General features: G+C 43.5%; 2 protein-coding genes and 2 non-coding genes across 4 annotated transcripts; all 4 read right to left on the bottom strand.

Moving 5' to 3' along the window:
• Positions 1-79: 79 nt before the first annotated feature.
• On the bottom strand, positions 80-1,411 carry LOC142901381 (solute carrier family 46 member 2-like). Its single transcript, XM_076045882.1, has 4 exons — positions 1,278-1,411; positions 673-756; positions 332-488; positions 80-204 (listed from the first exon to the last, which is right to left on the bottom strand). The coding sequence occupies exons 1-4, from the start codon at positions 1,342-1,344 to the stop codon at positions 87-89; spliced, it is 426 nt and encodes a 141-aa protein (XP_075901997.1). The 5' UTR covers positions 1,345-1,411; the 3' UTR covers positions 80-86.
• A 3,792-nt stretch (positions 1,412-5,203) lies between these two features.
• On the bottom strand, positions 5,204-8,355 carry rpl10 (ribosomal protein L10). Its single transcript, XM_076045887.1, has 6 exons — positions 8,209-8,355; positions 7,185-7,243; positions 6,527-6,634; positions 5,942-6,080; positions 5,690-5,852; positions 5,204-5,410 (listed from the first exon to the last, which is right to left on the bottom strand). The coding sequence occupies exons 1-6, from the start codon at positions 8,229-8,231 to the stop codon at positions 5,255-5,257; spliced, it is 648 nt and encodes a 215-aa protein (XP_075902002.1). The 5' UTR covers positions 8,232-8,355; the 3' UTR covers positions 5,204-5,254.
• LOC142901460 (small nucleolar RNA SNORA70) lies at positions 5,516-5,648 on the bottom strand. The gene has a single exon (XR_012928984.1). It is a non-coding gene; the product is annotated as a small nucleolar RNA SNORA70 (small nucleolar RNA).
• LOC142901459 (small nucleolar RNA SNORA70) lies at positions 6,956-7,088 on the bottom strand. The gene has a single exon (XR_012928983.1). It is a non-coding gene; the product is annotated as a small nucleolar RNA SNORA70 (small nucleolar RNA).
• Positions 8,356-15,945: the final 7,590 nt, after the last annotated feature.

The raw sequence follows: 15,945 nt of genomic DNA, 5'->3' as shown, positions 1-15,945 counted from the left end.
TGTGTATTACACAAAGTCTGTCATTTCAAATAGCAGAGATGCACCAATACCGATACCAGCATCAGGTATCAGTACCAATCTTTGAACTACTGCTGGATGCAATCAGTGTCACTTGGGGCCCATGACAGGAGTGAGAGCTCGTCCTCCTCCTCCTCAGAGGCCCGCCAGCAACAGCCTCTTCTGATTGGCCCACTCGCAATTATTCTGCAGAGAAAAACAGTCAACATTTAAGAATAAAAAATGATCTCCTGCGCAGTGTGTGGCTGTCAACCGCTTCAATTTCAAATACATTCTTGGAAAAATGTTACTTTAGTCGTGTTAATTTTTATACCTTATGGGGATAATTGCCACCACAGTCAAGAGACTGGATACGATGTAGACGAAGCCAGGAAACCAGATCAAAGTGCGATCCAAGATTTCAGTGTACACTTGAGCATACATGACACTGGAAAATTTCAGAGACAGCTGCATTGAAGTCAGGACCATACCTGTAGGAAGGAGAGAGAATGGATTCACACAACAAAGCCAAATGACTTGGGAGGAAATCTTGAATGTGGTTTAGTATGGATGCAGAATTATCATTTTGTTTGACGTTCATTTTCCATGTAAAACGCAACATGTATAAAGGGCTGAAAGAAATAAGCCAACACGGAAGTACATCTTGAGCCGTACCGTATGAAGAACCGTGGACCTGCTGGCACAGCAGTGAGCGGACGATGGGTACGGGCATTGGAGAGAACATAGTCAGAGAACGTGCTGCAGTGGATGAAGGAAAATCAGAGAAATCATTGAGGCAAATTAGTCATAAAGAAATGATCACAGTTCATAACAGCCAATTATTTGATAATTACAATTAAATCTAAAAATTTGCAGCCATTTATAATTTGGTTGTGAGCCACCACAACACTAAAAGTTGAAACGTTGTCATCTCTGAGAAAAGGAGAAGCAGTGATTGGACCTACTGACATCAAATACCAGTTCACCTTGCAGTTCAAATAACTGCAGGGCTTTTCACCAAATTAAACTGTAGCTGTCGTTTATTTATTGTGTAATTGACAAGCGTGCATTGTAGCTATGACAATTTATTTTTTTCTTTGGCCTGTTTGAGTGTGCACAACAGACAACTGCCACAGGAAAGAAAGAAGTGAACTTAATTTGCCCAAATGAATCCTATTCTTTGGTGACCCAGCTGGAGACTTGAACCCACAGCCGCTGCGGATCAAAGGAGACATTTGGTAAATTCTCTGCTGTGGCAAATTGTTTGCCTTTGGTCTTACCAATGTAGAACATATACGTTTTGGTTACAAAAGCCATGAGGAAAATGCCGGCAGAGTTGGCCAGCATTCCGATGGTGACCAAGGTGAGATCACTGACCCTGCGCGACAAAACTGTGGCACTCCAGAAACCTGAAACGATGACGAGGCAGCCGGATGCATTACCGTAGCCCACCTGGAGGAAGCACATGGACCAGGATCACAACCAAGTCAGTCGAAATCCACAATCTGAAACGAATCCTTCCTAAAATCCAGGAGAGCCCTGCACAAGAATTCCAAAATGCTAACAAATACATACAGTAAGTATCTTGATTCTTGAACAGAGCCAAGGTGCTTGGAGCTCAATTGGCTTTTCTTGAAATCGCAAACTACAGGGCAAAAGCAAAGAACAGGAGACTTCTTACCTGTGTGATGTCCCAGTGGAGAGGACCGATCATCTCAAACAAGACCAAAATGTTTTTTGATGCAGTATCAGCGGCGCCGTAAAGAACTACCGCCAGCCATAACAGCACCATGTTGGCCACGTGGCCCAACCCACTTTTGGAATCAAGCCTATTTTGGCGCTGCAAGTCCCTGGAATGGTTTACCTGCATGGGAATACAGCATCCCAGGTCAAGCACAGCACCGTTGGTGGTGGTGGATTAGCTTCATGCTTTTTCTGTTGTAATCAGTTTTATACCTCCATATGTGGAGCTCACTAGAGCTTTGCAAAATGTACCTTTCATTTTCTGCTTTTGTGCATTTGCAGAAAAATTAAAACTTGATTCACTTTTCAACAGAGGTGGAAAGCATCAAAGTACGAACGCTTTGTTACTGTACTGAAGTAGACTTTCCAGGTATCTGTACTTTCCTTGAGTTTTCCTTTTTCTGATGACTTTTTTTTTAACTTTTTTATTCTACAGTGCCAAAAAGGGGACACTGACAAGGAGTTTTTAACTGACTCTTGACTTAATTTCGAGAAAATAAAAATGCAATCATCTCAAAACTGTATTGGTGTTTAATATATTCTGCTGAATTCTACAGGGACAAAGAAAACTGACAGCAATGTCTGTCGGATACCAGAAATCCTCCCTGACACGATGCCTGTACAAAAGTTGTTCGTAGTTCTGATATCTGATGAATAAAGCAATTACTAATAGCCTGTATGAAGAGAGCAAATTCATTCAACATAATATGGAGGGAAAGTTAAATTAGAAGTTATTATCACAAATTCTAATATTATAATTATGAGTTTACATTTTTAAATCAAAATTTAGGAGATGACAGTTTGAAAGTATTGATTTTATGCTAATTTTCTCTGCTAATGATTGCACTCACCTCAAGGAAGAAAAGAACGTAGACTGTGCAGCTGGCATTGATCAGTAGGCACAGCATCATTGTCATCACTCCAGGTTTCAAGCCTCCAGCAGTGACGTTATATAAATATCCAGAGGCCACGCTGCCGAGCATACCTGCAATCCCGCTGGTGAGCTCGGCTCTCATCAGCAGCAGCGAGTGCTCCAGTTTAGCACAACTCAAAGACAGTAGTGTGAGAGTGCCGGCCGACACTGCGGTCACACCACCGCACACCCCGGCCAGGGCCACCTCCATGTACAAGACCTCCAGCCGCCAGTCCAGTGTTAACATGAGCAGCATCACAACCCGGGCCAGGATGAGGCCCAGCAGCGGCACCACGATGGGAGCCTTCCTCCAGCCCCGGTCCCCCAGCCGGGCCAGAACCAGGCACGGGACGATGGGCGCCAGCTGGCTCAGGATCCTGCAGGTTGTGTAGACCCTGGAGATGGACTCCTGCCAGCCGTCTTCAGCCGTGGAGTTTGAGTCACCATCTCTGGTGGAGTTGACGCATCGTTCCTTGATGATGATTGGCAGAGCCGTCATGTAGAGAGAATCCCCAGTCTGGACGGCAGCAATCAAGGGATGGAGGCTCCACTGCAGGCTGCTGTCAGACATGGTCAGGGCTGAGAATGAGGCTCTTCAAATGGGATGTGTCGTCTATTCAACACGTTGTGGCCGCACCCTCTTTGTCTGTCAAGGTAGGTGGTGGTGGAGGTGGTGGAGGTGCTCAAGTGTGACATGTAAAGGTGCAAGAGCCTTCCTCTGGAGCCCAGGGTGAAAATAATACAGGGCCATTGAAAATAGGATCTGTTGAAAGATGAATGATTGAGTGGTTCATTTCAATTCATATCAATGATTCAAAGAAGAAGAAAAACCAAACTTACCTTCAATTCTTCTTCTTCATCACATTTCTATCCATTTTCATTGTAATCCTTAATTATTTAACTTTTCAATGTTTTTGAAACTCAACAGAGATCTACACAATTTGAATTAAAACATTTTTATTTTTCTCTTAATTTGAAAAATTATTGCTTAAAATTGTATTTCCACAGCATCAGCTTCGACTGTTACGCTGATGATACACAGATCTACATTGCCGTTTCTGCAGACGACACAGGGCCTATTGACACCCGTTTACAATGTATTGTAGATATCAAGTCATGGATGGCAGAGAACTTCCTGCAGCTCAACCCAGGCGGGAAAAAAATATGAATCTAGAACGTTACCACGATGATGATTTCAGTGACTGTCAACGTCAATTGCAATCAGAAGGTCAAATGAATACGTTCACTGAGAGTCGGGCAGATTGTATCCCCTGAGGTGCCATACAGGTTGTTCAGCGTCTCTGCTATGTTGAGAGCATAGATTAAGATTCTGACAGATTGCAATCGGTCTCGTGTGCCACAATGAAGACAGAGGAAAAAAAAAATGTTTTGCAGTTCAGTTGACTGATTGCAAGTCTTCCATGGATGGAGGGCGACTATTTGGGTTTCCGTGACAAGACAGTGGGACAGACAGGTATTTCTGTCCATCATGTCATCGCCACCACATTCAAGGAACGCTTCAAGTAGCAAGAACACAGCGTCTGAATCGCACAATCTTTTTTCTCTTGCACAGTTTTAATTATAACTGCAGTCTATTGTGTTGAACTGTAATGTTTGCATTGTTCCTGCACAGGATTTCCAGCCATCTCAATATAGAGAACATGAAACGGAACTGCAATGAGAGGACCCAATTGTGTCTGGGACAACCAGGAGGGAAAATGTGGTGACACACACGGCTTCAAGTTTCACAGTACAAATATCTTTCCCGTCTTTCCCCTTTAATTAAAGGGGAAATAAGTGTCATCATTGTGATTGTTATTCGGATGTGTGGGTTCTACTGGAGGTGTGCAGTCATTGGAATGTAAGTGTGTGTGTGTGCTGCAACACCCACCAGCAAGCTGACTAAACCATTTCCCATTTCATAAAACCTTTCATATACACACACACGTGTGTGTGTGTGTGTGAGTATAATTACACCTGCAACAGGAATTAATTCTTCATTTAGTTACAGAAAGAAAAACATTTTTTCTATTTGTTGTTGTGATGTCAAGAGAAACAGAACAGTGTATCAAGATGGTAGTCTTGACCTTCAATGACCTCCGGGCCTTTGTTTGACACTGCATGTGATGATTGTTAAGTGTCAGCAAGCATTTCTTATCAAGTGCTGGTGTGCTGTTGTCAGTCCATACAGTGAAACTTGTTCCTGAGTGTGTGAGCTGTCAAGCCAGAGGGTCCTCAGCACCCAACCTGAGCTCACACCTGATCTGCTTTAATAAAGCAGACTTGCAAGAGTTGCCACTTTGAATCCGACTCTGTACTCACTGGACAGAGTGGACACCTCTATAAGTTGAGGTTTACCCTCATTTTCCTGTAAGTTTGAGGCTAAATTGTGTTCACCTCACCAAGGTTTGGTTTTTTTCTCAGATTTCCATACTTTGGTTTTTATTACATTTCACTCATTCACACAAAAACCATATTTTTGGCAGTTTTTGCTCAACTGTAGAAAATGTCACATTTTATAGAAGTAAGCAAAAAGCAAACACAAGACTATTTTGTAATCAAACCACACTTTATTGGAAGGATGGTCAGCCATAACTGGATTTAGTTGGCATGCAGGGCCTTCCAGCGTGACAGGGGACCCCTGCTGGGGATGTACTTCACGCCACAGCCGTCTGAAATCAGACGCTTCTCAGCCATCATGTCGTCAAAGTCGCAGGTGTTGAATTTAGTGAAGCCGTACTTCTTGGAAATGTGGATCTGTAGGTGACAACACAGTCAACTCACACATGCAGGTAAGCAAAAAATTTTTTTTTCCTAAGGTCAATTCAAGCAGCTGTGAAAGGATCACGGTCCATCAACACATTTTGTCTCAGTGGTCCCTTAAAGCACTCGGCACCTCACAGCCGAGGACATACACAACCAAAGAGTCGCTGTCTGCAGCCCTTGCACACCTGAACCGCACGACAGCAGAACTGGTCGGCTTAATAAGCTGCAGAGCATTGAACTGGACACATTTCCCATGGGCGCTGACTTTACCTTCTGGCGTCCAGGGAACTTGAACTTGGCTCTACGCAGAGCCTCGATGATGTGCTCCTTGTTCTGGGCCTTGGTACGGACTGACATGATCACCTGGCCAATGTGGACACGGGCCACGGTGCCCTGCGGTTTACCAAAGGCACCACGCATCCCAGTCTGGAGCCTGAGGAGCCGAGCAAACAAGAGGCCAAAGCGCTTGATTAAAAAAATGCCCCAGGTGGGATTTCACCTGTGACAAGTGGAGGGTCTGACCTATCAGCTCCAGCGCAGGACAACATCTTGTTGATGCGGATCACGTGGAAGGGATGCAGGCGCATGCGGATGTGGAAACCGTCTTTGCCGCAGGTCTTCACCATATACTTGTTAGCGCAGATGCGGGCAGCCTCCAGAGCTGCAGTGGTGGAAGAGGAGCAGGAGAAGAGTGAAGTCAACACAGTCTCACAGCTGAGATCCCTAAAACTTTCACTTCAAGTTGGATGTGACTTTGGCCTATCACATTTCAGACAGATGGTGATTCAACAACCAGCAAAATGTCTCATCTGCCTGATTTTAATCCATTTTCCAGAAACTGGAGAAAATGATGAATCCAACAGATGACCACGATGTTATTTTGTAGCAGAACAGTTTAAGGTGGTGCAACAGGTAGGAAAATATATTCACGACACATTCCATGCAACTTCAATTTGTCAAAACAGGAAAGTTGCAGCATTTACAACGGACATCATTTTGAATTGGTGTAAAAAAATAAATAAAATAAAAATCAAACTTTTGCCACTTCATATTTTTAAACAGGTTCTACAGCACATGAACATCTGGTGAAGACAATGACCTTCTTACCCTCAGAGGACAGCTGCTCATACTCATCAGACACCATGTGGCCACAGAGGGGAAACTCGTCCACCTTCGCCTTCTTCCTGCCCAGGTCAAAGATCCTGATCTTGGGATCTGAAGACATCCAAGACGAGTTATTATCACGCCAACTCCTCATCAATCAGAAAACAGCACAAGTTTGTAGCAAATAGATCACTTTGCTTCTACAGCGTCCACTCAAAATAATGAGTTATATTGGACATTTTGAAGCCCAGATTTGAAGACCAGTTACATTTTCAGTCACTTTAAAAAGACAGCTATTGAACTAAATTTTACTTTTTATTTAACCTTTATTTCACTCGATATAACCTGGCTGATGATTAAATAAAAAAATATTAATGATAATACCAAAACTTCCACAAAGAAAAAGGCTGACAGTCAATCAATTAAACATCATGTTGTCTCAGTGGTCCCTTAAAGCACCCAGCACCACACAGCTGAGGACATACACAACCAAAGAGTCACTGTCTGCAACTTTTGCACACCAGAACCGCACGAGAGCAGAGCTGGTCGGCTTAATAAGCTGCAGATTCACTGCCACATGGCAGCAAATCTGAATTTTCTGCTTTAAATCTGAATTGCTGCGAACACGTGTGTGTTTTTGTGAAGCACGGCAACAGCTTACCAGGAACACCCCTGCAGAAACGCGACTTGGGGTAAGGTTTATTCTTGCAGTAGCGGTAGCTGTGGGAGAGACAACGTTTCAGATTAAATGATTTTACCTTTAAATAAAAAAAAAGACGAACAAAAAACCCCATTCCTTCATATTAGAGAACACACCTGCCCATGATGTGTCTTTATGAGCACTGCCAACAACACTTGTAACATTAAACAAATGGAATATAGGCTAATTATCTGATGATGATGGGTCATAACAGTTCTCAATTACTGACCAAAGTCCAAGAAAACACTGCAGACATGAGTGACGACAAGCGGGCCATTCTGGTCGAATCCAAACTAACAACTCATCTCTTCAACCTCATCCCCCCATTTGCATGTTTTTTATTTATTTATATATTTTAATTGATTTAGCAAGCCGAGCCTGTGTGTTGTGAAATGTGCCTATCAAATAAAATGTATTATTATTATACAGATGGAAGATAAGTCTCCATTAGTTGTGTCTGACTAGTCTCAGTACTACTACTACTAGTAGTAGTCTTGACAGAGACAACATCCACTGGAGCAGCGACACTTTGACACGGACCGACCACAGTATCGATTTAATCGAGGACATCCCTACTATCTATGGCTGGATGCCGAGCTTTAATATAAAAATAGCGTTTGTGGTATACTGGCAACATGTTGGCATAGTATAACGTGGATTGCAGCCCAAGTTACATAGAAATACAACTACACGGGGCTAGGCTAAGCTATTGCTAGCGATAGCTCAAGCAGCCTTTCGGCGAGTTACACCTTCTCACCGCTTAAAGAGACACGGAATTATTGATTTGTTTTTAAGAAACGTAATGATAGAGCTACACTTCGGACAAAAGTAACGGCTGTAATATTTTTTCCTTGACAGCCTCGCTGTGAAGGCCTGCCGGCAAACTGGGCCGCAGTGCACATGGTGCCGATCAGAGCAGCTGCCATTTTCCTTCCGAACAACTCTAGTCACTCCGCGCTGAAAATGTGGGGGGAAAACTACTTACCATCGGGCTGGTCGGCGGCCCATGGTTGCAATCTGTAAATTAACCGATAGAAATGCGTTAGTTTGATGTAACCGGGGTCTATAATCGCATAGAGAACAAAGTAAAAAGCCACGTTTTAAACAAGCCAAAGGAGCGGCGCTGCCACCACGCACTCACCTAATGGAGGAAAGGAAGACCGAGCCACTTCCGCTTCGTCATAATGACGGAGGGTGATGGTAAAGAAAAAAAAAGTATATATATTATAATTTATATGTGTATTATTTTCAGTAACACATTTTCACTCGGGTTAAAAAAAAACAACACACCATGCATTTACCATCTGCTTTGAGTGTTGATGCAAAAACAAATCATATTGACGTTTATTGTTTGTCCCTCCGATTGGATTCTGGGAAGTGTAGTTGTTTCAAGATGGCGATCAAGGCGCGACTGCAACAGCGCTGGTATTATGTAGTAACTTCTCGATATCACTGCATAAAGTCCTACAAAGGAGTGCATGGCGTTGTGCCTTCAGAAGAGGAGATATTCAGTGAAATACTATTAGTAATATTATTACACACTTCAGTTTTCATCCTAGCAGCCGACTGGAAGGATCACCCAAAATAGAATTGGGCTGTTGTCATATTTACAACTTTCATATAGTCTTCCAGCTATTCCTAAGTAATCATTCCCTTCTGTATTATCCAACTATTCTATAAATATGTAATTTCTACTTTAAAATGTATTTATTTATTTATTCATTTTTAAATAAAGGTCTACAATTACGGAAGCGCATTCTATTATAACAATGTGGAAACCACATCTAACAATGAAATAGAAATATGTTCGTTAACCAACCAGCCTTTTACTTGATTTAACCTTTTGGACGCTTTCCCATTTCTCGTCGTTAGGTGTCGCCATTGCACCATAAGTCCGTAGTCCGCCTGCCGTTCTGTGTAGAGCTGTTACTAAAAAAGGAACAATGAGCTCATGCAGTATCTTTGTTCTTGTTAATGCGGAACAAATGTTTATTTCTGACTGTGAAATCCGAGGAGCCCTAAACTCCAGCACACCTTCATGCCATCTTATTTTGATCTATTTAAACCTCGGCTGAAACATGAGCCGTGCTCTCTGTGGCTCTTATGGAATCAAATTAAAGTGGAGACAGGGGAAGGAGTCATTTTGCAAACATGTTTGCTTCAACTCTGAAGTGCTGTGTAAAAAGTGGCCCGATGACTCCACAGCTTAGAAACAGTGATCCCTGTTTAGCTTCATGTAGTTGCTCAGTGATCAACCAACTCGGTGCTGCGTCTTGATTCTACCTGGTCTGTCCTTTGTCTCGCCTGAAGCTCCTCCAACCTCCTCTGTGTCTGAACAGAATCTCAGTCAAGAGCCACGGCAACAGTGTGGCAGTGGCAAAGAAACACAGAGCAAACTTTGCATGCAACTCATTTTGTTGGTCAATCGCACACATACATACAACTAGTAACTTTCATATTAATTGTACAATATTCTCCTTCTAAAAACTGTCTTTATTTCACTTATTGGTGCCTAATTGTTGTATTTCATAGGTTATGTCCATACACCATGATTCCATACAATATGGTAGTTTTGAGCGATGATGTGAAAATGTATTTTGGCCAGAAAGAATGAAGAAACAATAGGGATGTTTAATTAAAATCTGATATTTAATTAGTGCACATAGAAAACTGTTAAAGTATATATTTTACCGCTGCAGTTTCTAACAGGCCGAAAAAAATATCTGATAAGTCATGATTGAAATTCACACAACTAAACTGCACACTGGAGAGAGTGACTGATGCAAGAGGGTGTGGTGGTCACACATTCACTGTGTTGAAACCGAGGGTTCCTGTTAGGTGGGTCTCATCTGCAACATCTGATATATTCCACTGAAATAGAACAAGAAAAAATAAAGCCAGAGAATTTCTGCTTGAAATGAAGGCGAGAAAAACACAGAGACACAAGAATAGTTTGAGAATCGCATCTCATTCTTTGAGTAAATTTGCAGTATTTGAAAAGTGAATTGAGAAAATGTAGGTAACAGTAAACGTTTTGTTAATTTCTATCTATTGCTCCTTTATTTATTTGAGGACAAGATATTTCAAGTTGATCAAAAATGTCTTTTCCTCACAATTTTGCTTCCACATTAAGTTGTGTGATTTCATCAGTTCAGTTGCCAAGTCATTCCTTCTATTGACTGCAACTGGGGATTAGGAATGTCTGGGAAAACTGCACAATGTGTCAGGTTGTGCAATACAAGGGGTTTCTCTGATATCCACACAACCACATCAAGAAGTGAAAATGTGGCCACAAAGCGCCGGTCCAAGCAAACTAAAACAAATGGTTCCTGTTTTTTCATTTTTCTTGTGATTTCTGCTGCGTCTTATTTCCATCCAGCAGATTAACAGCAACAGCGAAAAGCATGAAGTTAGTCAGAGCAGGGGCGACATGTGCAGCAGTGGTCTGTTCTCTTGCGAGCTTTTGCTTGGTGAGTATTTGAGGTACATTCAGAGGTTTGTCCTCTTTCTCAAGCAGAGCTCTGAATTCAGCTTCCTTGCACAAAAAAGTGATTTATTTATTTATTTATTTATTTTTTAGTATTAAACAAAAAAATGTGATCGGCGGTAACTTACAGACTGCAGACAGAACAGCAATAAACCAAGTTTGCAAGAATGCACTAAAGTGTAGCATCGTAATGAAGCACAACACTGGAGTCTTGCCCCCCCCTCCCCCTCCCACCAGCAGGTCAAGTCTCTGCAGGTCTGTGTGTCAGGCTCAGCTGCTTCAGTAATGAGATCATATGATGTCATACAGTTCAAGCAGAAGCAGCCATCCGCTCAGTGTGGTAGGAAGGCTGCAGTGTGTGTGTGTGTGTGTGTGTGTGTGTGTGTGTGTGTGTGTGTGTGTCCATGGGGGAGGGAGTTAGGCAGAAAGACTGAAAAAAAAACTATGCTGTTTCCTGAGGCCAATATTCATGTTTTTCTATCCAGTGCAACTGTTCATACTTGGATAACAGAGAGAGAGCGACGGAGAGAGGGAGAGAGAGAGAGAGAGAGAGAGAGAGACACACACACACACGCACACACAAACCCCAGACATGAGACATGCAGTCAAACTCAAGCACAACTTGTTCACTTACCCCTCATCACGTTCACGTTCATCATTTACGTCGAAACTTTTCAATCTGCAGGTTGTCACAGGCAACAACAGACAGTTCTGAAAATCTGCCAATGAGCAGTGAAATCACATCGAGACAAAGTGTTCAACTAAATCCATTAGCATCACACTTGAAACTGCACAAACAGGAAAAGAAAATGCATGTCAGAAAAGTCTGGACAAGGACCTTCGCTGACGAGACGTTTCCTTTACTAAAGTACAGACTGAGAAATGTTGGCATAGAACATACAACAGCACAGGAGGTGTTTCGTGGTCGGCAGGTGGTAACAGTGCAGGGAGAGTGTGATATACCCGTCAATATTCATCCTTTAAATCAATGACTTAGAAGGTGCAGAATGAGGAGCCTTCAACATGAGGTCTTGGTGCTTCCAGAGAAACACAGACTCCAGATTCACAGGCCAGCAGAACAGATGCTTGATGAGATGTCACGCAAGATTCTGTTCCAGTGTGAAACAGAGCACATTTCACATCTCCTCCTGATTGTTACCCAATACCAATCTAAATGTCCTCGACATGCAGGAGGCCTGTAGTGACCATTAGTGACTTCATCATCACCTGGTATCCATTCTGCTCTGCAGTAACATTTCTGCTCCTCTTTTCTGAAGAAAATATGAGACCCCCTTCAAATGTTGCTTTGAGGCCTTCAGGGGGTCTCGTGGGTCAATCGGGGAGCGGGGGGGGGGGGGGGGGGGGGGTTGCATAACATGATGGGAGGCTGATGGAGTGACCTCAACTATGGTGACCAAAAGGTTCTGCTCCTACACCAGTTTATACAACAGAAGGATTCATGTTTTGCTGCTACGAAGCAGTTGGAAGTGTGGAGGCCTTCAGTTGCTGCTGGAGTGAACACAGGCAGCAGGGACAGAAAGAAGTAGAGAAGCTCTCTCCTCTCCTCTCCTTTCCTCTCCTTTCCTCTCCTCTCCTCTCCTCCTCTCCTCTCCTCTCCTCTCCTCTCCTCTCCTCCTCCTCTCCTCTCCTGTCCTCTCCTCTCCTCCTCTCCTCTCCTGTCCTCTCCTCTCTCCTCTTCTCTCCTCTCCTGTTGTTGCCTAATTGTTGTATTTCATAGGTTATGTCCATACACCATGATTCCATACAATATAGTAGTTTTGAGCGATGATATGAAAATGTCTATTTGGCCATAAAGAATGAAGAAACAATAGGGATGTTTAATTAAAATCTGATATTTAATTAGTGCACATAGAAAACTGTTAAAGTATATATTTTACCGCTGCAGTTTCTAACAGGCCGAAAAAAATATCTGATAAGTCATGATTGAAATTCACACAACTAAACTGCACACTGGAGATAGTGACTGATGCAAGAGGGTGTGGTGGTCACACATTCACTGTGTTGAAACCGAGGGTTCCTGTTAGGTGGGTCTCATCTGCAACATCTGATATATTCCACTGAAATAGAACAAGAACAAATGACAAAACAGAGAGAGAGCGACGGAGGGAGGGAGGGAGAGAGAGAGAGAGAGAGAGAGAGAGAGAGAGAGAGAGAGAGAGAGACACACACACACACACACACACACACACACAAACCCCAGACATGAGTCTCCTCTCCTCTCTTCTCTTCTCTCCTCTCCTCTCCTCTTCTCTTCTCTCCTTTCCTGTCCTCTCCTCTCCTCTCCTCTCCTCCTCTCCTCTCCTCTCCTCCTTTCCCCTCCCCTCTCCTCTCCTCTCCTCTCCTCTCCTCTCTCCTGTTCTCTTCCCTGTACAAGCTGCCCGTTGAGAAACAGGCAGCAGACCTCCAGTGGAGGATTGTTCACGGTGCAATAGCTACGAACAGACACAGAGCGCACCTGGATTTTTGTAATCAATCTGAGACACTGCAACATTTATTTGTTCAGTGTCCTGGGTTGTTGATTTTCTTTGAGGTGTTAGGTCGGTGGTTTCAGGGCCTCAGGGAGGTTTTTTCTGTACCTTTGTTTATTTTTGGCCCGAAACACAGTATTAAGAAGAAGTTTGAACACACGCTTATGAACTTTCTGGCTGGCTCTGCCAAGTTGGCCATAGGCTAACACATAAGAACAAGGCTCAGGGTGCTGGGTGCATGGAGCCGGTCCTGGTTTTCAAAGGTTTGGCCAGAGCCAGGCTAAGGGTTGAGTACGACTTTGTCTTTACATGTCTGATGAGTTGAAATCAAAATTGTTTTATTTTTGTAAATGCTGCAGTGGTCCAATGAAGTGGATTCCAATCTCTCCTCTTCCTCTCTTTAAATGGTTCCCTGATTTCACCGCCGCTGCCCTCACGACACACACATTCTTTTTCTAGACAAACTGTAGTCACACACACACCTCTATATTTACACAAGGAATGCGTCCCACTTTACCTGACATCATCATCATCCTATGCTTCCTCCAGACATCTGTTTCTTTTTAAATTGGATCCAGATGCAGGTGAGTTCAAGACCTTATGTTTCACCACAGGACCCTGCACCCTCACCCTCCTCACCCTCCTTCTCCTCCTCCTCCTCCTCCTCCTCCACCTCCTCCTCGTCCTTGTCCTCGTCCTCCGGAAGATGATATGAGGCTGTTTGATCGTCAGTTAGGTCATCAGGCATCCGTCAGGCAGGTCACCTGGATGAGGCCAGTCAGTCACTCACACCCAGCCCACAGCTCTGCCAGTCCATAGGGACGACGTCGATGATGTCATGGCTGACTTTTTGGAATGCAACCCTCTGAGTCGGAGGTGAGTGTGTGAGTCCGCTCGTGTGTGTGTGTGTGTGTGTGTGTGTGTGTGTGTGTGTGTGTGTGTGTGTGTTGAGGACTGGATGTAGACGGGGGAAGAGGGAGAAAGGGTAAATCAGTCATTCATAGCTCCTCACATTCCTGCCCCCTTATATGGACAAAACTATTGGAGCCCGTCTCTCCATCTCCAAAACACACACAGAGAAATGCGGAGGCTCGCACCGTCGGCAAATCTGCAGTGTTTTTCAGCCTCGATTGACCCAAAATTGAAAGATCTGCTCACGATGTGAGGCAACGACTTGACTCTCTGCCCTTTGTTCGTTTCTTTTCTTCACCTCACCAGTTCACTGCGGGAAAAGCAGTTTGTGTAAACCTGTAACATTTGCATCTTAAACGACATAAATGCTATAGCCAAATGTATATTGGCATTTGAATAACCATTGGAGCCCGTCTCTCCATCATCAACACACACAGACATGCGCAGGCTCAAACCATTGGACGAATCTTCAAGGTTGTTTTTTTTAGCCAACGTGGCCCAAATTTTTTTTTGTTTTTAGAGTATGTCGCTGTTGTGATTATGATTATACTGATTTGAGTGGGAGTAAAAATAAACAAACAGATGAAGAATACATCTGTGCAGTTGTGGCAAACTGTTTGCTTTATCCGTTCAAAGACCCAAAGACCCCAGAGGGAGAAACTCTGGGTCGCCACTGAGTTTAGCCCAGCCACAAAAATAAAGAAACTGAGGAGGACAGAAAGTTACTTAGAGGGGGTGGGAGTGGGAGTGGGAGTGGGAGTGGGAGTGGGAGTGGTGGCGGAAGACATGCTGGCCTGTGGGTTCACAGGCGGGCTGGAAGGGGACAAGGAACCGAGTTGTGGCCAAGAGGCAACAAGTCAGAGCGACAGCCGAGGAGGACGGCCCTGCTGCCTTTGCCTTAAAAGGCTTTGTTTGTAGATGGAGACGAGTGTCGGTGTTTGAATCCACCGTGCGTGTACAGATTTGTCCGACGGTCCTCCGACATACAGTGTGTTAACAGATGGGTGGAGGTGAAGCAGGAGGAACACTTGTGCAACACACACTAGTGGTCAAAAGTTTGGACTCACCTGTTTCTTCTTTATCTTGACTACTTTCTACACTGTAGATACAAACTGAAGACATCAAACATATGAGCAAGATATGTGGATTAATGTGGCAAAAGAAAAAAATGATAAATACTTAAATCTGTTGTGTTCTATATATTTTATATGAAGGCTGGCCATTCTAGATCATCTAAAAATATAAAACTTCTTTAAGTTATTTCACACTTTGTATTTTAATACATATTCCATATGTGTTCACTCATAGTTCTGATGCCTTGAGTGATAATGTACAATGTCAATAGTCATGAAAATGAAAGCAAAGCCATTTAATCAGAAGTATGAGTGCAAACTTTTGGGAATTCACCCCAGAAGAGACGAGTGAGTCCTCCGTCCAGTGACGTCACCTTTCAATGAGCATCTTAGTGACTGAATGTGTTTCCATGTTTCTTGGCTGCTAGTTGGGCCCTTCTCTAATCTTGCTTGTTCCTAAATGTACTCACTTAGTGATCCTCGTCGTCCCAGTTGGGACGTAAACTGTTACACAAACTGTAACAAAAGTGATCTAAAATGAGTACAAAGTAAACGACTGGCTCCTCACACACACACATTCTCTAGCTGATTATATGACCACGCACACACACACACACACACACACACACACACACACACACACACACACTCATCCTGTCTACACTCCACGCAGTCTTTATCCAACAGGAACTGCAGATCTGGGAACGGCTCCAAATTTGCCCCATTTCGCTCTGCTGCGATCAAACGATGGGCTCTGCTCC

This window comes from Nelusetta ayraudi, unplaced genomic scaffold (assembly GCF_046127955.1).
Source record: "Nelusetta ayraudi isolate G7.1 ecotype Tasmania unplaced genomic scaffold, CSIRO-AGI_Nayr_v1 ptg000088l, whole genome shotgun sequence".
Taxonomy (NCBI): domain Eukaryota; kingdom Metazoa; phylum Chordata; class Actinopteri; order Tetraodontiformes; family Monacanthidae; genus Nelusetta; species Nelusetta ayraudi.
This window is presented reverse-complemented; position numbering and strand designations above follow the sequence as displayed.

Bases quoted from the DNA above. Each gene is read 5' to 3' on its own strand.
- LOC142901381 (XM_076045882.1), bottom strand. From the start codon at position 1,344: ATGCTGGCCAACTCTGCCGGCATTTTCCTCATGGCTTTTGTAACCAAA. The intron at 489-672 runs GTACGGCTCAAG...TCCTTCCTACAG, and splicing joins GGTCCACGGTTCTTCATACG to GTATGGTCCTGACTTCAATG. The intron at 205-331 runs GTATAAAAATTA...TTTTCTCTGCAG, and splicing joins GTGGCAATTATCCCCATAAG to AATAATTGCGAGTGGGCCAA.
- rpl10 (XM_076045887.1), bottom strand. From the start codon at position 8,231: ATGGGCCGCCGACCAGCCCGATG. The intron at 6,635-7,184 runs GTAAGCTGTTGC...GGATGTCTTCAG, and splicing joins TTTCTGCAGGGGTGTTCCTG to ATCCCAAGATCAGGATCTTT. The intron at 5,853-5,941 runs GTCAGACCCTCC...TCGGCTCCTCAG, and splicing joins TCCTGCGCTGGAGCTGATAG to GCTCCAGACTGGGATGCGTG.